The sequence below is a fragment of the Colossoma macropomum genome, unplaced genomic scaffold (assembly GCF_904425465.1).
Source record: "Colossoma macropomum unplaced genomic scaffold, Colossoma_macropomum, whole genome shotgun sequence".
Taxonomy (NCBI): domain Eukaryota; kingdom Metazoa; phylum Chordata; class Actinopteri; order Characiformes; family Serrasalmidae; genus Colossoma; species Colossoma macropomum.
In genome coordinates this window covers 11,607,945-11,629,907 of record NW_023494799.1, presented here as the reverse complement: position 1 = coordinate 11,629,907, position 21,963 = coordinate 11,607,945, and the positions used below count along the sequence as shown (strand labels likewise).

The 21,963-nt window shown below is 37.4% G+C and overlaps 1 protein-coding gene across 1 annotated transcript in view; it reads left to right on the top strand.

Annotated features, from left to right (window-relative positions):
* Nucleotides 1-1,679: 1,679 nt before the first annotated feature.
* si:ch73-60h1.1 (calcium/calmodulin-dependent protein kinase type IV) overlaps nt 1,680-21,963 on the top strand; it is a 29,817-nt gene continuing 9,533 nt past the window's right edge. Inside the window, exons 1-5 of the mRNA XM_036587263.1 lie at nt 1,680-2,518; nt 7,104-7,182; nt 7,293-7,355; nt 9,383-9,465; nt 11,706-11,778. Coding sequence (XP_036443156.1) covers nt 2,412-2,518; nt 7,104-7,182; nt 7,293-7,355; nt 9,383-9,465; nt 11,706-11,778 — 405 coding nt within the window. The 5' untranslated portion in view covers nt 1,680-2,411. The remainder of the gene's footprint in view (nt 2,519-7,103; nt 7,183-7,292; nt 7,356-9,382; nt 9,466-11,705; nt 11,779-21,963) is intronic.

The following is a 21,963-nucleotide window of genomic DNA, read 5'->3' as shown; positions in this document are numbered from 1 at the left end:
TCAAATAAGATTTTACCAATTATGTTATGGCTTTTACAATATGTTATTCAATGTTTATGCATGCATTATGAAGTTCCTATACAGTTAGCCTTCCAATAACATGTCCAAATACATTAATGTTTTATTGCTTTTTTTCAAATGTGTTATTGAATGCTATGCATGTGTAATGACATCCCTATTTAGAAAGCCTTCAAAAATGTTATTCAATGCTTATGCAAGTGTTATGATGTCTCTTTGTAGGTAGCCTTCAAATAAATAATATATTGTTGATTTTTTATTTTTAATTCAGTGCTTATGCAGTCTTCAGATTAAGTGTTACCAAATGTCATTTTGCAAATATATAGTACATCAGCTGTTAAAAAATACTGAATTAGCAATTTTTATATACATTATGGCTTCCCTACATGAGTAGCCTTCAAATATTGTGTTGCCAATTCTGACAAGGTGTTATTGCTCTCACAATGTTTATGCCTGTGTTATGAAGTACCTATGTAGATAGCCTTTAAATAAATTGTTTCCAAATACATTAATGTTTTATTGCTTTTAAAACGTGTTATTCAATGCTTATGCATGTGTTGTGACTTCTTTATGTAGGTAGCCGTCAAATAGTAATGTTACCAAATACAATCATATATCATTCCTTTTTAATATTTTATTCAGTGCTTATGCAGTCTTCAAATTGTTACCAAAGTGTTACCAAATGCCATTTTGCAAATATAGAGGTCATAAGCTGTTCAGAAATACTGTATTATCGCTTTTAAAATATGACGTGCCAACCTGAATAGCCTTCAACTATTGTGTTGCCAAATATGACAAGGTGTTATTGCTTTCACACCTTAATAAAGTGTCTTCAAATACATTACTGTTTTATTGTTTTTAAAATGTTATTCAACACTTATGCATGTGTTATAAAGTCCCTATTTAGGAAGACTTCAAATATATTATTCAATGAATATGCAAGCGTTATAACGTTCCTATGTAGGTAGCCTTCAAATAAAGCGTTACCAAATACAATAATATATAAAAATCATTATGACATCCATACCCGCGTGGCCTTCAAATACTGTTTTGCCAAATATTACATGGTGTTATTGCTTTCGCAATGTTTATGCATGTGTTATGAAGTCCTTATGTAGGCAGCCTTCCAAAAAAGTGGATCCAGATACAACAGTATTTCATGGTGAGCGACTGAACGAACAGGAGCTGTCTGAGGTGCTGAAATCACACCTTGCAATGGAGCACATACAAACTCAAGCACGTAAACACAAGTTTACAAGCAAGCAACCAGAAAACAAGCTACACAGCCAGAAAGGAACCCTGTTTCGGTCTCATTGTGGGCGACCAATACGTCACTGGACATTCTGGAGCTGTCTAAGGTGCTGAAACCCCCCTCCTTCTCCAGACTCTACCCTTACATAACAAGTGAAGCCAAACTGCAAGGTATACCGCACGTTAGAGGTTTGCAAATCTAATCTGAGCGCATGAAGTCAGCAGGACAGCCCTCAGTCCGAGCACTGTTCCCGGTTGCAGCAGCGCTGCTGCCTCACCCAGCGGAGGCAATGGATTGGTAGAAATCCCTCGGAGGGCGTATGGTTTGGGTGGCAGCCTGCCCTCCCCCTCTCCCTGGCGGTTGTCACAGCACTACCCCTCCTCCCCCGCCCCCCCAGCCACCACCTACCCAACCCAAGCAACGGCAGGGATGAGCGCACATAATCTCCGCTGTTTTCTTCGTGTCCTTTCTGGTTACTGGGCGCGTTTACGTCCGAGATCTGGGAGCAGCCCTCTCGGAGCAGAAGTAGATACGTAACTCCGCGCGAGCTGTTACGAAATGTCCGGCCAGCGCGCGACCAAACGCTCGTGGTGATCAGGCGCAAGCTCCACAAATCAGTGCATCGCTCTGTGGGCTGGATTACGAGCTCGGGTTCGGATGTTGTGCTTCGGAGATGCTCTGGATGCGAGAGAAGCGCCATGGGATCGTTGACGCCTCCCACCGCGAGGCCCTTCGGAGGCTGAAGATCTCGCTCTGAGAAGAACCGGCGCTTGATGTTCTGACCGCGTAGATCTCAGCGCGTTTCCAGCCGCACAGACCCCTAGAACCGTTTTAGCGTCGACTGCTTTTCGTTGGAGCTCATTATAAGGCGGACCCGGTGAGGGTGATGGTGTGTCTGCGCTGAGTTTTGATGTGCGCACTCTGCTGGAAAATGGAAACCTCCAGCACGAGGACATTTTAAAAGGCTCGGCTTGTTTTTTTTCTGCTCTCTCGTTCGTAGAAAACACCTGGAGCTACGTTATAACGAGCGACAGCCAGATGTGAAAGTGGACGTGCGATGCGTCCTGCTGGGCTCCTCTGATCTTTGAGACTGTTTGGGAAAAGAAAAAGGAAGAAAACATTGCCTTTAAGAGGTTCCACCATGCCTACCTCTCGTTCAGGCTCGAGCTCAGTGGAATACTGGGTCGATGGCTCTCGTCGAGATGTTTCCATGGAGGAGTTCTACACTATGGGCCCAGAACTGGGAAGGTAAGGGGTACCCTGGGTTCCTGCCACTCTTGTGGGCTTTGGTGAGCGGGCATGAACAATTCTACGCCATGAAAAAGTCAGCAAAGGTGTCTGATTCTAACTTCTCATGCGAATGAATGCTGTCATTGTCAGTAATGATGAAACTGTACATACTCCACCCACTCATTTTTCAAAATTTCGCTGTAAATCACTAAGATGTGAGTCTCTCAGAGGGGTTTGATGTGAAATGGTTCATTGTAGAGAAACTTAATGACTTGTATTTCTTTATAATGGTGGTGATAAGAACAAGGAGTCACCAAGTCTATGCAAATATAACCAAATATGCAAATATAGCCATTTCATTTACTATCCAAAATGACCAGTGAACCTACATGTCTTCTTTTATGATATTAGCCGATAACATTAAAAAATCTGTAAATCTGATGAAAATAAGTTTTGTTTGGGCATTATTTTGCCCATGAATGGATCTAAAACTACATCTTTGAGGCCTTAATCTTCTCTGAAAACAAAGTATTCGTAACTATTTATGTAATAACTTTCTGTGACTTTTAGAAACATTAAACGCATCAGACATCTGGTTCCTATCACACAATCCTGGTTTGTCCAGAATATCGCATTTCGCCTGAAACCAGTCTGAACGACTTTGTTTACATCTTAAAGCTGCACTATATAAGTTGTGGGGATTTGGAGACCCCTCTGGTGGAAATGTGTAATTGCATGCAACACGCAGAAGAACACTGGTTTTGCTTCAAACCACTTCTACGAGCGGAGGAATACAATGACTGCGAGTGCACAGAAAGAGCATTCAAAAAGAAATTCAGTCAAAACTTGGTGAAGGATGTGTCTTCCAAGGATGTGAGTGAATTATCACTGTCATCATATCTTCATCAGAGTAATGCTGATTTTGCTTTTGACACCTAAACATGGGCCTTGGAGCTGGACTTTCTTTTTGAGCCTGTTGAAGTTAATATGTAAAGACATATGAAGTGTCTGAAAAAGTCTCGCCAAATCCAGTCCAACACTTCTGACTTTTAACATATTATTTTGGGCTTTACAGCGTGACTCGCAGCAGCACGTGCACACCATATTTTCTCTTGACTCAATGCTGCTTCTCTCCGATTGAACGAAAAATTACATGGTGCAGCTTTAATGACTGAATTGTGCATAAATTTTGATAAACCTGTAGAATTTCCTCTTGAAAACAATAAATAATAAACGTTACTGAATGGTTGTTGGCTTAGATGTATGATTTTAGGCAACGGTGTTAGCTGGCATAGAATCTTTACATAACATAGATGTTCTTTGAAAGTTTATTTAGACATTTACAAAGAGCTCTTTACAGAGCGGTCAGTTGAAAGGTTCTTTAGGAATCCAAAGGTGGTTCCTCTTCCTCTATCATGCCACAGAATCCTTTTTTTCAGCTTTATTTTGGAGAATATAGATGATGCTTCCAAATCTTGGTGCTAGTATCTCTCAATCCATTCTGCACAGCCTTGCTGGGTGTGCCGATAAAGCATATCCGTAGTCTGTTATGCAAATGCAGCAGCGCTGAGGATGAGGCCAGACCAGAAAAGAGAGAAAAGTGAGTGGATAAAAGGGTGAAGGGTTGGACGAGGATGGACAGGAATCAGGTGATGAGGTTCAATCTTCTGGATTTATGTGGTATAAATCATCCCTGACCTCAGAAGGCCTGATGCACATATGCCCTTGTAATGATGAACTCGGTGCTTTGGTCTCAGTCCCTGATGACATTTAAGATTGGTGGAGGCTCTCGGAGGCTGAGGCGCTGAAGTGTTAAAGTTCAATCACGAGGCAGCAGATGGAATGGTGCCTGGCCTCCCTGTGTGTTCAGTCATGTGATCCCATGCAGTCATCCAGTGACAATGAAGTGTTAACGATTTCACAGTGCTTAAGAAACCCCTCAAGCACCTCCACTCACTGCGTTCGCATACAGCATGACGTGTTAATTTCAGCTTGATGATTGGAGATAAAAATGGCATTCTCAACCTGAGAAACTTGCAAGATTTTGCAGTGTTTCACTTTTGAAAGTCAGGCTATGTTTGCCAGATGATATTATAATTTGTTGAAAGATTATGGAGGATGCTTAGTTTGTTAACATCCTATATTCATAAAAAGAAATTACACGAAACCTTTAAAATTACTGCACAAACAAACAGTTAAAAAGGCATTAAGAATGGTTTGATGTGAAATGCTCTGTTCTAGAGAATCATACCAAGTCAGGCGTCTGAAGCATCTACTTCCAAAACAGCCACAAACTTATTATGTGAAACAGTTATGAATGTACAGTCTGAGATAGTAGGTACATGGTGGCCTAAATGTCAGGTTTGAAATACTTTATGGGGGAGAGGTACATGCAGGGTTCTATTCTAAGGCAAAATAGTCCCAAAGAAAACATATTTTTTCAGATTTACTATTATTTTATCATTACCAATTACATACTATACATTATATTTTCATATAATAACTCAGAACACATGTAGGTTCAGTGGTCATTTTGGATAATAACTAAAATGACTATATTTCACAAGCCCTGGTTCCACAAATCAAAGATGGTAAGTTCCATTTCACATCAAACTATACTGAATGATTCTTTTACACCTCAACAGCTGTGAAAAATCAGAGGAATTCCACTTTAAAGTGGTATAGAACCTTTACATTATATGGAGGTTCTATAAACTTTAGTTTGTCACACTTACACATCTCATTTACAGAATCTTTCTTTATGGAACCTTCTTTTAGATGGTTTTTGGACGTACAGTTCCTGGAAAAATGTTATAAAGCTGTTCCATTAGGTGAAGGTTCTTTAAACGTAAACATATTTCTCATTTCCAAAAAAAGGTGGCTCTTTAACCACTTAATTGGCCAGGGCCCAAAGTTTTATTACACACTTCTATAATCTAAAAATATATTAGCCAGTTTGCATTGAAGTAGTTACTGAATAATAAGCCTTAGTGTGTGATAAGGCTGGAATTTTAAGGGGTTAAAGAACCATCAGGTGAAATTGCTTCTTCTATGATACTGATCTGAAGAACACTTTTTGCCAGCTTTATATTAAACTTTATTTTATTGCATCCCTAAAAAAGTACTGTAAGCCTACATGGCATACTTTCAGGCGTGTAATGATTATCAAGGGCTTTCCCATGTTTTAGAACTCAGAAGTAGGCCATCAGTTTGGAGGAGGCTCTGGCCTGGTTACCAAGGAAACATACAGATCGAGTGTGGTTGGGCTTTAGCTAGGACTGTATTTCAAGGGAGCCTGAATCAGATCAGTGTTATTTGTAGCACAATATCACAACAGCAGATCATGTCAGTGGCCCTACTGGTGTTTTACGATATATAGAAAGTTCAGTTCTTTTCCAGTACTACAGCATAGTGTTACTAACTTTCAACATGTTTGACTGATTAATGGCCTGATGTCCTACTTTGCTCTTGTATTTTTTTTTTGTTGGGTTCTGCTTATGATGTGAGGTTTATGTATTAAAGACAGTCATCATTTATTTTTGCATGACCACTTTCCAAACTCTCAGAATTAAACAGCCATTTGTTACTGAACCTTGAAGACTGATACATGCAAATGAGCTCTGTTTCCAACTGGCTGACCTTAATTAAAAAGTAGTCCACTTCTCATAACATGGATGTGATTGGACGGGACTAAACTGCTGTAGGCTGAATAGGCAGATATGCAAAAGTTTGAGTCCCCCGGTCAGATTACGTTTTTTTCATGTTCTAAGTGAGAATAAGTGAATACATCCTCTACAGAGACACACTGCTGAACATTTTAACGCACATTTACTGTTTATTTGCCGAAATTAGCTACAATATTGGAAAAGCAATACATAATACATGGCCTGTGCATTTCTTATGGCACATTTTATATTGAATGTGATACTTAATATGTTAAACTCAGCAAATAAACAGAAATTGTGCATTAAAGGTTTATGGAAAAAAGTCATTTAAGTTTGTTCCCTGTAGAGGATGTGTTAAGGTGAAAATGCATTGGTTTTCATGACATCACAAAAGAGTGAAAGGTTGTTTTTACAGCTTAGCTTGCATATACGAACAGTAGGGACTGGGGAGTGAACAGTTTTGAAGCTTTGATGATGAGAAAAATTAGTATTTGCTTGATATAGTCCCTTTACATAGGCTAACACTACGTTGACAATTTATTTTACCTATAAACAAATCAAATTGCACGTCAATTTGAGTTAAGACGTGTTCATCAGCATATGTGAAACATCAAATTTAATTTATGAATCTAAGGTAATAGTTTTGGTACTCACTGGTATTGGTATCAAAATTAAAATTCTGACATTGTGACAAAGCCGGGCCCCACATTAGGTAACTACATGGTGAATGTTAGTCACGTCACCACAATCGAAAGTGGGGCATACAGTAGAAGAAACTCAGAGTGGTATCACCGCATTGATTCCACATCACCAACACATTCAGATTAGTAAAGATGCCTTTACACATTTCATTTCTGTCAAGGTTCCCCGTCTCCAGCACTGTATCAGCCTGTTTATTCTGGCCCTCATTGATTTTTCCTTGTTTGGTTTTTCTCCAGAGGGGCTACGTCGGTCGTGTTTCGCTGCGAGGAGAAGCAAACAGAGAAGCCCTACGCAGCCAAAGTCCTAAAGAAGACTGTAAGTCAGCCTGCCATTTTAGAGAGTATTCAGTGTTTGGTTTGTATGTTGAACAAAAAAAATATTCTTACATATATTTGATTGCTCTTGTCATTGTCATATCATCACAGATTGACAAGAAAATAGTGAGAACTGAAATCGGAGTGCTGCTGCGTCTTTCTCATCCAAACATTGTAAGAGCTTTCTTCTCTCTAATGGACACAGAAAAGCTGTATTGGCCATACTGAACAGAATCATGTAGATTACTGCACAAATCCCAGAGATCACCCTTCATGTATTTAATTCCCTGTCAAAACATTTATTAAGTACTAGACATTTTTCCACATCTGAAAAGTTCAGTCTTAGAAGTTGGTTGCATTTTCTGCATCTTACAATCCAAGGTCCAGTCCCATTTCACCCCTCACCCCTACCACTTAGCCCTCCATTTTGCATGTTCACGTGTAGGGGTAGGGTGTCCCGATTTTTGTAGCGATAGAGGGGTAGAGTGAAGTGTTAGGGCTACATGGCCCTCCAAACTGAGGTTTTTCAGAGGCACATTCCAAACAGAGTGTTATGAAAAAAAAGAAAAACTGGCAAGATGGCTGTGCGAGCGACCAATGAAACCCATAAAAGTAAGTATTTTCTCTGTTAGAAGTTACAATAAACACTATATTATCTTAGGTTAATGTTGTTTCAATGTATTATGGTCCTTTTCTTCATAACAACCATAAAAAATTGCTAATAGTATTCTAATGTCTCAGTCACTAGCTAGCTAAATTACCCATTCCACCTTAAATAGTCTAGCAGTTCTGATGCCTGAGGTGCCATAATGTAACTGCTGCTCCATTTAAGGTAGAATGTGAAAATTCGAACAAGAAACTGGTGAATAACTGACTTCAGCTTTGTATCACTGAAGAATTAGGGGTGGGCAATAATAAATAATTGTTATCCCCCCTCTTTGAAGGCATACGATGCCCCAAATGTAACTAAAGCCCAGCAGCAAGGTTGCTGAACTTTACCCTCTCTGCTGTCACTGCAGACTGGCAGGGTCGCCTACAGAGCAGCGCTAGTAGCCTGTTAATGAAGTAATGTTCTTTTTTATTTGAAGGTCCCATTTCATAGGGGAAGATTTCAACCACTACCTTTTGTGATTCGGTTTCAAGGGGCAAGATGACACTCAAAAACAAGGGGTAGGGGTAAAAATGAGAAATGGGATTGGGCCCAAGTAATCCAAACACATTCAATAACGTTGAGGTCTGGACTCTGAGGTGGTCAGTCCATTCCTCTAAGAACAGCAGCAGCTTCTTTGTTTGAAATGCACATTTTCCTTTTCCCAATAACAGCTTATTGACAGCTACACAACCTGAGAAATAAAAAGAAAATGTACAAGGACTGACCATCTCAGAGTCCAGACCTCAATATCACTAAAAGTGAGATAACTTGGATTGTAAGCAGCAGAAAATGCAAACCAACTTCAGACTGAACTTTTTCAGATCTGAAGTACGAACTTGATTTCCCCTCATAGATGAAAGCTTTAGTGCTGTTTATCCGATGGTGATAGTTTTGGTGGTCTACCAAGTCTTGCATGGTTGTTAGGGTTCCCATTTTTGAGGTCCAGTTTTCTCACTTAAAGACTTTTGTCTTTCTACCTTTCATTAGAAATTTGTACTTAATGGTTGTTTTGACTGGAAATTAAATAAATAGTCTCTAACTTTTGCATACTGTACTGTATTTCATTTAAGGTTGCACCAATTGTAAATGTTTAAGGCTGATTCTGATTTCTTTACAGCCAAATTGGATGATGGACAATTTTTTTCCCACATTAACAGGCAACAAAGACATTATCACTGTGTATTTGCTCTCCAAAGCTAATGATTGCACTGAATAAATGAACTGATATGAAACACATAGACTGGTGCGTAGGCCAAACACATGCACAGTCTTTTGTTCACAACGTCAAATGCAGTATGTGCGTACTTGGCTAGCTCACATTATTTACGTCATAAAATCATAACACAGAACTGCCATCATAAAAATAAGGCAATTGCCAATAGAGTGTTAGAGAATACTGACCAATTCCGAGCCCAACAACACCCACAATTGTATTGTCACCAGGGCACAATTTTATTTACACAGCATCTCATGTCAGCACCCTCCTCTGTTTCATATGATCATATATCATTGGTCTATTGTTTTATTATAACCGGATGCTTTCCCATAGATCCGCCTGAAAGAAATCTTTGAAACGGAAACAGAAATCTCTCTCATTCTGGAGCTGGTGACTGGGGGGGAGCTCTTTGACAGGTGCGTCTCCTCACTGAAAATCCATTCAGGATGTTGGCTTTATTGACAACATTAAAGGAAATAGAATATGACCTTTCCAGTAACCCAACCTCTGTTTCCCAGAGATAGGAGATTACCAGGCTGAATTTAAACTATGAGCCCAATGCTTATAGAGGAGTAAAAGCAATCTCATAGCAAGGTTTCAAACTGATTTGCTAAATTCAGAGAATCTTTTTCTATTTTAGCACAGCAATGCATTTATCACAGATTCTCCAGCAACTGAATGTATAGAACAGGGGTTTGCATGTAGCAGTGATTAAAAATATAAAAACTAAATGTGTAGTAATGTACATTTTACCAATAAAGTGCCAAAAAAGGGTTCTTTGGAGCAATGCCATATAAAAATCACTTTTACTATCTTCCAAATGATGGTTCTTTAAAGAAACAGCAAAGAAAAAGTCCTATAAATGAGATGTCTGAGTGTGAAAAAGTTTAAAGTCCAATTATAGAGTGTTCAAATCCTCTTAAAAATAAAGGGGCCCAAGAGGGTTCTTTGGAGCAATGCCATAGGAGAACCAAGGCAATGCCATAGAAGAATTTGTGGAATCAGTTTTATAAATGAGATTGGGGAATGAATGAGTGAAAAACATTTTTAAAGTTTTTAAAAGAACCAATGCAAAATGTGAAAATTCTATACCAATTAGATTTTCTTAGAACTATATATCCAAGCCAAGAACCATTTAGGAACATTTATCTGTTTTAAGAGTATAGAACCATACAGTCAAGCCAAGAAAAATGTAGGAATCTTTATTTTTAAGAATGTAGAACTATACATTTAAGGACAAGAACCATTTATGATCTTTTATTTTTAAGATTGTAGAACCACATGTTCAAGCCAGGAACCATTCAGGAACCTTTATTTTTAAGAGTGTAGAACCTTACATCCAAGCCAAGAACCATTTAGGGACCAATATTTTTAAGAATGTAGAACCATACTTTCAAGCCAAGAACCATTTAGGAACCTTCATTATTAAGAGTGTAGAACCATACATTCAAGCCAAGAAACATTTACGAACATTGAATGTAAGAATGTGGAAGTGCATGTTCAAGCCAAGAACCATTTAGGAACCTTTATCTGTTTTAAGAATACGGAACCATACATTCAAGCCAAGAACCATTTAGGGACCAGTATTTTCAAGAATGTAGAACCATACTTTCAAGCCAAGAACCATTTAGGAACCTTCATTGTTAAGAGTGTAGAACCATACATTCAAGCCAAGAAACATTTACAAACATTTAATGTAAGAATGTGGAACTGTATGTTCAAGCCAAGAACCTTTTAGGAAACCTTTGTTTTTAAGACTGTACAACTATATGTCCAAGCTAAGAACCATTTAGGAACCTTTAAATTAAGAAATGTGCTGGTGAGAGGTTGTCAAGTCCTCTTCTGTTTACAAACATGACGTCTCTGTCAGTCTGCTTAGCCTCTGCAGAACCCGCCACCACTGAATGGGTGCTACTGGTTTGGCACTGCAGTGATCTTCATTTGAACTTTGTTTCTAATAAACGCACAAGAAAAGAAACAGCTTGAGTAGTGAATATAACATATGAATGTAACATCACACCAGCAGCACATCTGTTGAGCTGTCCCTGTTTTCGGGCAGTGAACAGCATCACTTCATTAGACAAGCATGCTTGGGAACCACAGATCAGAATCATAACTTCAACAGTTAATTGCACAGCTGGATGATTTCATTTTCAGCTGCTATTACTGAATCCACTGATTGAGATGGTTATGAGGTAATTTGTAAATAAGGCCATAAAATTGCATTGATACAGTGCATTGATCTGAGCTGATGGATGTGTTGGTCTGAAGGTAGCATTGATTTCTGAATGTAACCATCAATTAGAATCAATAACATTAAATGAGGTATGAGGTGTAAAGTTCTCAAGCTATAATAATAATATTACTTATAATAATATTTATAATAAAAAGCATGAAATATTGTTTTATACTACTGTGTAAACAGTTCCTCAGGTCACATATCTGCTTTCTATGTATTTCTGAAAATAGTTGTGAATCATACCAAAATAAACAAAGCAAATTGTGGTGAAATTTAGATTTAATGATGCACTGACCCATTTCCTGAAGAATTATATTTAAATTCAAATGAGATGTCTTAAGTCTTTTAATCTTCCAATGATCAACCAGGGTCCTGTCTATGACTGTTCAAACAGTTTGGCATGTTTGGTTGTTTCAGGATCGTGGAGAGGGGCTACTACAGCGAGCGAGATGCTGCTCATGTTATCAAGCAGATCCTGGAGGCAGTGGCGGTAAGATCAATCTAGAATCCTACTGTATACACTGTATTGTATACACTACACTGTTTGGTCAGTTCAGCCAGTTCAACTGTTTTTTTCTAAAATATATAGGTTTACTGAACAACAGCAATATTTTACATAAATTCAAACTTCAGAGACAGTTCTAGTAAACTTCTGCTCTGTTCCACTTTTTACACTACAGGTAAAATTTTGATGATTACATAAAATTATTTTTCTTTGAGTGACCCTGTACCTTAATTATGTGTAAAACAAATGATTGAACATTCCATTTTGTTATTACCAAAACAATCAGAACACTACAGAAACTGAAATTAACAAATGTTTCAGTAGTGACTGTTTCAGTAGTGACCACTATAGTTTATTTTGAGCAGAACTCAAAAATGTTAGCCAGTGACTAGCAAACACAGTTTTGAACAGTTGTACACAATGTTTTTATTAAAACACAGAAAAGTTAACTTAATTGCAGAAAATGTTTGTTTCAGTAGTGAAAATTCTTAACGTTACACACTGATATTCAAAACAATGGGATCTCACCATGTGGCCATGAGAGACAGTGAGGCAGTCTCACTTCCTGCTCTAAAATGCAGGGTTGTGGTTAAATAAGACTCCAGCTACAGACTAAAACTTCTTGTGTTTGGTACTGACATGAAAACGTGGGAGAGTTTTTTTTTTTAGTTTAAAAATTTAACTCATGATAAATCAAAATCTTTCAACTTCACTTTAAGATAAATCAAAAAGATTTTAAAAATTACAAAAAAAAAAATGTATTCAACTTTTCACAAGTTGACATTTAGGGGTTAGGGTTTGAGACATACATAGAGTTGTATACATACCAATCCCAAAAAAGTTGGGACAGTATGTGAAATGCAAATAAAAACAGTATAAAAACACAATATTTGATGTTTTACCTTATGAACTTTATTGTTTTTTGCAAATATATGCTCAAAATTTGATGCCTGTAGCATGTTCCAAAAAAGCTGAGACAGGAGCATGTTTACCACTATGTTACATCACCTCTTCTTTTAACAGCACTTAATAAATGTTTGGGGACTGAAGACACCAAGTGATCCAGTTTTGAAGGAGGAATTTTTTTGCCAAGTTATGCAAATCTTCAGCTGCGCAAGCACATGAGGCCTTTATTGTTTTTTGTATTGTATTGTTATTTGTATTTTGTATTTCATAATGCTCCACACATGTATAATAAGACACAGGCAGGTCAGTGTAGATAAGCTCAGTCCATTTTAGATACGCTCAAGCCCAGAGAAGTCGGCAGCGTTTCTGGATGTTGTTGACATATGATTTCCACTGTGCACAGTACAGGGTTAACCATTTGTGGATGCAGCGACAGATAGAGTTTATTGAAAAGGTTTGGCAAAGTATTCCCAAACTCATGTGATGACATCCATCATGGAAGCATGACGGTTTTTAATGTAGTGCTGTCTGAGGGATCGAAGGTCACAGGCATTCAGTTGTAGTTTTAAGCCTTGCCTTTTACAGATTCCCTGACTCTTTTGATAATATTACACACTGTGGAGGGTGAAATGCCTAAAATCTTTGCAAATGCTCTTTAAAGAACATTATGTTCAAACTGTTAGATTCTTAGCTGATGGATTTTTTGGCAGACTGGTGAGCTTTGACTGATGCTTGCTCATAAAGAACTAGACATTTCCAAGATGCTCCTCATTTTACACCCAAGCACAATTACATCACCTCTTCTAAAGTATTTTCTGAACATTTACCAATGCTCCTAGTCTTAATGGTTTCTTTGTGGAATGTGTTGCAGGCATCAATTTCAGAATGAGCATATGTATTTACAAGAACCATTGAAGTTGATGAGGTAAAAGATTAAAGATCTTGTGTTTGTACTGCTTTTGTTTAAATACTGTTTTTGTTTAAATCACTGCTTTCTGTTATTATTTTCCATTTCACAAACTGTCCAAACATCTTTGGAATTGGGTTTGTATGTTTAGCTTACTATCTAACTAACTTAGATTACTATCTCAATGCATGTCTCTGGTTTAAATAGATCATAAAATAATCCTTGTAAACATTTAAGGTTTAAATACTTGATTGTTTTTTTTAAATAGTTTGTTTTTTACTGTGGGAGTTTTACTGCAAGTTAAACTAATTTGGTAGAACGGTCCATATAGAACCAGTAAAGAAACCTTGAAGAACCATTTTTAATAGTGTTAATAGTACTGATGATAGTCACAATTTCTTAAGAAAAGCAATTGCGATATTATTTATGATGAAATTGACATCATATCAAAGTATCACCCATCCATGTGAGATAGATGAGTTGATTACGAACTATGGACTCCTAGTAAACCTTTAATCTCTGGGTAGAAAGGAGAAGAAAACTATTTCTCTTCTACGTCAGCCATTTCACACCTCTCGGAGCTGAACTTCTCACACCCTGGAAGACACACAGATGGTGCCAGAGCTTTTTTTTCCCTGGAATGCCCTGAATTTTACAGCTAAATGCACTTTATAGTCATGTTGAGACTTGTTCAGATGCAAAGCACCTCAGCGGTAACTTAGTCCTATTTTTAGGCCTTTGTTGTGCTCTGTATGCAAATGATAGACAGACCATCCAGTGACATGTGACGTGCAGGTTGACTGTAAGCTATACAATATATAGATAGGCAGCAGTTTGACATCCAGAGCCTTTTATTTTATAAGGTTAACTGAGTCTTAAGATGTTTTTATAATATGGCTGAATAGACAGAATTGTATCATTTAAGGAAGAACAGAATCATTTGTCCTATGCTCACTGTCCACTCACTAGCCCCCACGCCCCCACCTTGTAAGACCACTATATGCATAGTCACAGGTCAGTTTCTGAAAACAGAACTGCTTCAGCAGAGGTTCTCAACTTTTTCTAACTAATTGTCCACCTATTTATCACTAGAAAGCACGAAAGCCCACAGGAAAAACAAATAAAAATTTGGTTTAAAAATTCATACACTATTACAATTCATTTTTTATACCAGAAATCAGATGAAATAGTTCCAAATTAAGCGTAATGTTCCTGCACTTTTTTACACCAGTTGTTTGCGAGTGGATAATTGAAACTTGTGGGAGAATATTTTGTTTTTATAAGCTAGGGGCAAAAATATGCTTTGCTTTTTTTTAACTTTGATTTTTTTTGTATTACTGTGGCAAAGCCCACAATTGACCACTGGCTCCCCCTAAATACCAGAGGGAAACTCAGCTCAAAGGAATTTTCAGCACAGCCTTTATACTGACATGATAGTGGCATGGTGGAATGTGTATATCAGGCACAGCACTAATGCTGGGTTTTTAGTGTGTTTACTTGGTTGTGACCCACCACTGAAAAATATGCAGCCAAGAGCAGCTCTCTAGTCAGAAACTGACCACTGATGAAGGTCTAGAGGATGACTAACACAAATTATGCAAGGCAACAGATGGATATACAAGGTAGGTATTTCTAATCAAGTGGCCAGTGGGTGTCTGTACTTACGTACTTTTAAAGCACTCCGTTTTAAATGTTTCATCCATTTTAGTGATTTGTTGATTTGTCTTTCTTTAGTTTAGTTTTCATATTCAGTTTTTCTCCTTAGTCTGCCTTCTGTATAAGGAGAAAAACGTCATAGTTCAGATGTTGTTTAGGCCTAGTTATTATCTTTGCAGTAGCCTCTTTCTGCAGCCATTCTGCCTGGCGGAATGGAAAACATCTTGGATAATATTAGATTAACTGTGACATTTTTGGCTCCCTGTGTGTGAAATGTGACTCTGTGTTGAGCTGCTAGCGAGCAATGAGGAGCGAAAGGGGAGAGATGAGAACTTCCTGCTGTGAAAAAAAAGCACACATTTCCACAAAGACGGCTGTGCCGAGATAAACAGCACAAACAACAACTTTCTTCATATCAAATAATAATGTAAAACTGACACAACAAAAAAACACAATAAAACCTTTTTTATAGGCTGAAATGTTGACCTGCTTGCTCACCTACGCAGATGGCGTTCCAGTTTATGTCAGGTTTTGTAAATCATACACATTTCTGTCAACATATTCTGTCAAAGTTGTTGAAGAAAAAATGCTAACCTATTTTTTATTTGCACTGTAACATTCAAAGTATTTATTACAGTGTACAGTATAGAGTCATATGCAAAGCATTTGAATGCCACTGATTAAATGACATGTTTTGTTAACACATTCCCTACAGGGAACAAAGTTAAATAAATTTTACATTTTTCTGCAACTTATTAGTGCATAATATCTGTTTATTTGTTTAACATATTAAAAAAAAACATGTACCATAACTTTTGCACAGACCACATTTTGTTTTATTTCTGGCAACAGTTGTTGTGCATGAAAATGTGCTGAAGTGTGTTCTCTGCAGAGGATGTGTACTTATTTTCACTTCACTATTGCATACGACTGTATTCACAGATTTAAGAGCGCACTGAATGTCTGCTTCAGTTTGTGTTTTTGTGTGATGTTTAATTGGTCCAGGACTAGCGGCACTTATTACTGTATTACTGTATAATCCCAATTAAGTTCTTTCAAAGTTGTACATAGCCCAAAGAAATAAAGCTTGGCAAAGGGAGATTTGATATTGCACTCAAATCAATTCAAAAGGGTTATAGGAGAAAAGTGTGCTTCCGAATGTGCATGTAGGTTATGTTTCAGATGGCATGCTGAGGGAACTCCTAAAGCTCTTTTTAAAATGACATCACGCAGCAGAGTCTGGACGTTTCCCGGTTTCATGTCATGGAAAAAAACAGTGGATCTGAAGCATTTTCAAACAGAGGATTAGTGTTACACCATTTGCTCGGACGAGGCGTGTGGCCTGGTGCAGAGCTGGGCTGAGAGCAGAGGGCTTGCCAGTGTAAAACTGCGTGGATGTGGGACAGAGTCTTGTTGTCGCTCAGAAGGGAGTGACAGGCTGAGCGGATATGCGTGGAACGCTGCAACGTGAAATAATCCTCTCAGAGAGAGAAAAAACAACAAAAAAAGCCGCTGCAGTTTTCCCCTTCCATTTTAATCTCCTGACCAGGAGGAATCTGTGCTGTTACATAAGAGCTTGGGAACAGAGTGCATGGCTGTGACAGTGAAGGAGTACTGCAGTGGCCATATGCGTGCCTTTGTGTGTAAAGCATTGCTCAAAGCTGTGTGCGTGTGAGTGGGGGCGCATAAATATGTGTGCTGGATGCATTTAATCCATTTTTTTCTGGCATTCTAATCTCTGCTGTGGTCATACATGCTTTGGGAGCATTGTGTCAGGCGTAGATTGCTTTGGCTAAATTGAAGTGTCATGCTTTAACAAAAATGTGAGAAATGGACTTGGCTCTTTGCTGATTATATACCCATACCCATACAAACATGCTCAGTGATATACTGTCTATAGTGTTATGTGAACCATTCTACCAAATTAGTTCCCTCAAAAAAATAATAAGAATAAAAAACAATTAAGGTAACTACCTTACGGTACAACAAGGAGGGCATCTAGTGCCTTTGGCACCTGTAGAATTGGAAGCTAAAGGGGTTTGATTCAAAAGGGGTTTGATTCATTTATATACAAAATATTATTCCTAACCAATAAAAAAACATTGACAAAGTGGGAGCAGGATTTAAATAACACTTATGAAGAAGGGGAATGGAAAGACATTTGCAAAATTGGCCAGACATACTTTAACAGTAGACACAAACTCCTTCAGTTTAACTTGCTCCATAGAACATACTACAAGATAGATAGATAGATGGACAGACAGACAGACAGACAGACAGACAGATAGATAGATCACTTTATTAATCCCAGAAGGAAAGCTGTCTATTACCACAGCACAAAGTACAGTAAAGATATATAATAAAACATACCAAAACAAATATAAAACATAATGTGCAGTGCGAGAATAAGTAAGTAAAATCGCATAAATATTATGCAGGTGACAATGCAGTGGTGCATGTCACGTCCAGTGGATGAATCGAGTGACTATACACCATAAATGATAACATATGTTAATAGTTGTGCAGTTTGCCTGGGTGTATAAACAAGTGGCAGTGCATAATAAATAGTAGAGACATATTATGTCCAGTTGGTGCTCAGTGAGCCTGTCCTGTCAGTAGCTCAGTATGCAATAATGTCACAGTGACAACTCCTGAGAGGCTCAATAAGATACATTCAAGGCGTTCTAAACGCTGCCGGAGATGTAAGATAGAAAAAGTTTTGGTCCCGACTTTACATTGAAATGTCTTGAGGAGAAATGCAGAAATATGAGATTCCCTTAAGTCCAAGGCTGACACTGTAAGAAGATGACTCGTTATTATCAGTGGGTGAGCGTAGTAACATTGACATTTATCAAATTGGCCCTAAATGCTGCTAACAAATATATTACTCAGAAGCAGAAAAACAGCGAGCTTTGATGTGGGTAAAAGAACTCTATAATTCTATACTGTATAAATATTCTCTATAATTTAAAGAAAAAAACTTTGTCACTTTTATGTCCTGTTTCACAGCTTAGACTACTTATAATGTGATTACAGGTATACACTATTACTAATGACCTTGTTATGACCATAACGCTCAGCAATGCTACTATTGATAAGTGCATGTTAATGTATTAGCATATATGTGTATAAACATATACATTTTTCAAGACTTTTTTGATTTCTTTTGCAGTTAATGATTTAGATTTATTGTGAGTTTAATTTTTAAATGAAATGAAAGTTATCGAAAAATGCTGTCCCACATTTTCATGTCACTACTGAAACACAAATGCCCAAAGTGTCCAAAAACTCATACTACTATGCTAATCTGTATGTCAGAACTGGTACCCCACCACTAGAAGTCCTTTCATTAGAATCCTATGTGTAGCATATTAGTATATGGTTCTGGATGCAGCCAAAGAGTTTTCGTCCATAAGCGGAGCCTAATTTTAGCCACACCCCTGCGTTTTAGAGCACAAAGTGAGACTGATCCCTGTCCCTCATGGCCACAGCAGTTAGATCCCATTGTTTTAAAGTAAAGGCATCCAAGGTGTGCAACATTAAGCATTGTCACTACCAAAACACATATGTTCTGCAATTAAGTAAACTTTTTTTTGTGTAAAAATTAGCTACAATTGTCATTTGGTAAAGTTTTGGCAGTATTATGATTGTTCTTTTGCTGACAAAATGGAATGTTCAATCTTTTTTTTTGGTAAATAAACATAAAGCAAAGCAAAAGGAGTTTAGTCTAAAGTCCAAGTCATTTAAAAGTCTAAAATGGGGTTTCAGCATCAAACTTTGTACCTATTCAGCAAAATGGTCCATATAGCGTGAGCAATATGGCAGAAATATATCATTTCAATGTTTCAAGATTAATATTAATTTAATATCAATTTAAGATCAATAACATTTAAAGTCACTGAGCTCTTCAGTATGACTCATTGTACTTCTAGTGTTTGCCTATGGAGATTGCATGGCTATGTGCTAGATTTTATACTCATGTTTGCAATGCATCCTCTTAGTAACACCCTAGCAACCACATGGGACACCGTAACAACTACCTTGCAACATTCTAGCAACCACCTAGCAACACTCTAGAAACCCCCTCTGGATACGATAGCAACCACCCAGCAACATTCTAGCAACCACCTGGTACACCATAGCAATGACCTAGCAACACCCTAGGAAACTGCTTAAGCTGTGCAATCACTCTAAACTTTTCAAGTTTAACTATTGCAAACTTAAATATCGCTGCTGTCGGAGCAAGACCTCATATCTCCATTTTTGTCATTTGTCAGTTTTGACATAATTTGAAAGTATCCGTTGCCTTTTAGACTGTAAATTTCATGATGAATGGACCAAAGGAAATGGCCAAAAATTATGTGGAAAAAAGTCTGGTTACATGGACTTACATTAAAAGCAAAGTATGTTTTTTCCTTCATTCATTTATCTCATTTTGGAGATACAAGGTTTTGCTCTGACAACAGTGATACCATTTGATACCATGATACTCATATATATTTTAAAAAATACTCTGCTTGATTGTTTTCAATGCTACATATACTGTATACTGTACACATGACAGCATATGTAGACTATTAATTAAATACAGTTAAAATAATTACGGAAGTGACACATGCACTCACTTATGTAGATTGATTCAGTACGCATTTAACAGGAACACTAAGTGTGTAACTGACTCATTTTTAACCTTCTCACTTCATCTGCTGTGAAATTATGATTCCGTGGCATGCAATAAACACTCGTTGTCAGATATTTTTTATCAGAACTTTCAGCTACAGCTCTGTGTATTGTTATATACAGACATAACTAAAAATTGACACATTTCACCTATTGATTTTTGAGAAATTAATACAATGTAGCGTCTAGTACAGGAAGAAAACATCCTTTCTTCACCTAGCATGATGCACATAAGTATTTTTGGGTCATTTTACAGAAACAACATCTGTTCTGTGCCTCCACACGCCAACTTAATTAACACAGTTTGACACTGCATGAGTCACACCTGCACTTTACCTCAAAGCTCAGAGATGCCCATGCCTCGATAATGGATGAGGACTGTGATATATAGCCAGCTAGAATAGTAGAAAAACTCTAAAGGGAGGAGAAACAGTTCTCAAGGTTCAGTGGAGGAACATCAATCATCCCTTCACAAGAAGTCATAGTTGTTCGGATTTTACATGAACAATGAATAAGCTACAACCTATTTAACCTACCTTGTAGTTGTAATCATGACATTTAAAGGGCCAGTATCCTACATTTGTCTTGTATTTTTCCCCAAGGTCTTCTTATGACAATTTTGTGCTTCTGTCATAATTCATTTTTTACATGATCATTTTCCAGCCCCTCTTTATCCCTTAGAATGAAAGAGGCTGTTTTCATTACTGTGCATTTAAGACTTATATATGTAAATGACCTCTGTTCTGATTGGCTGCCTTGGTTAATGTCTCATTCAGATAGCAGTCCAGGCTGAAACACTTCACCATGAATTGCCTTGCTGTTGACTCAATAGGTGGATACATCTTCATTAACACTGTTGCAACAAAACCTTGAATAGCTTTCCAGGAGAAGGAAATTTCTTGCATTTTATTGTAAGTTAATGTAACGAGATTTTAATCCAAGTAATTCTGAATTATTTCTATTGACCTATTCATCATGAAATGTTGGTACAAGTAAAGGGTAACTGGAAGTTTCAAATCACACAAAAAACGTAAAATGACCAAAGTGGAAAAAATAATGGTTTGTTTGGACAGTAATGATATGTAAATGAATTGTTTTTGTGAGATATTATATGAACTAGGGAGGGAACTGAGTGTTTTTGAAATGTTTATTCATGCTACATGTTTATATGCTACATTAGGGATGCAGTCCCACTTCCTTGTCTAAAATGCAAGGGAAATGGCTAAAATAAGGCTCTTCCTATGGACTAAAATTGTGTTTCGGTAATGACATGAAAACATGGGATAGCATTTTTTGAAAAACTTTTTTTTATTTAAGAATTAAACTCATGATAAATCTAAACTTCAGTTTAAAAGCAATCAAAAAGATCTTTTGGAAAAAAAGGAGGAAATCTAAGGGTTAGGGTTTGGGACAGTCACCTCCCAGTGGAAAGTACCCTATATATAATGATTTTGTGCATATTTAGCTTATTACTATCTTGAGTTTACCTTGAGTTTAAATAGATCATAACACATTTCTTGTAGCAGTCTAAGTTTTGAATATTTACTTGTTCTTTTCTTTTATTTTCTTTTATTTTATTTTTTTACTGTTGTACCTGTTTTTACTGTGTTATTGTACAGTTTGAACTAGAATGGTCCATACAGCCACATAGCATAACCACAGCCAAATTAGTGAGCTAATCTTGTATGATGCATGCAACAATGCGAGTCAAGTGAGCCAGTAGCCTAGCGGACCAGCAACTGGAAAGCCCCAGGTGATTGGTTTGATTCCCTTGACTAAGTATTCCTGGTTCTGCTCTTGGACAGACCACTGAACTCCTTGCCCCTACCGCACTGGCAGCACCATGCTGCTACTAGATTGAGGATAGAAAGGCAGCAAAATGACCAATTTCTTTTTTAGGCAGATCAATAATGTATAACTTGTTAATCATTACTTTAAGGTCAAAATGTAAAGGTAAATATATTTTAGTAATTTATTATTATATTTAGTAATTTGATCCTGGAGGGTCATTGTCCAGCATA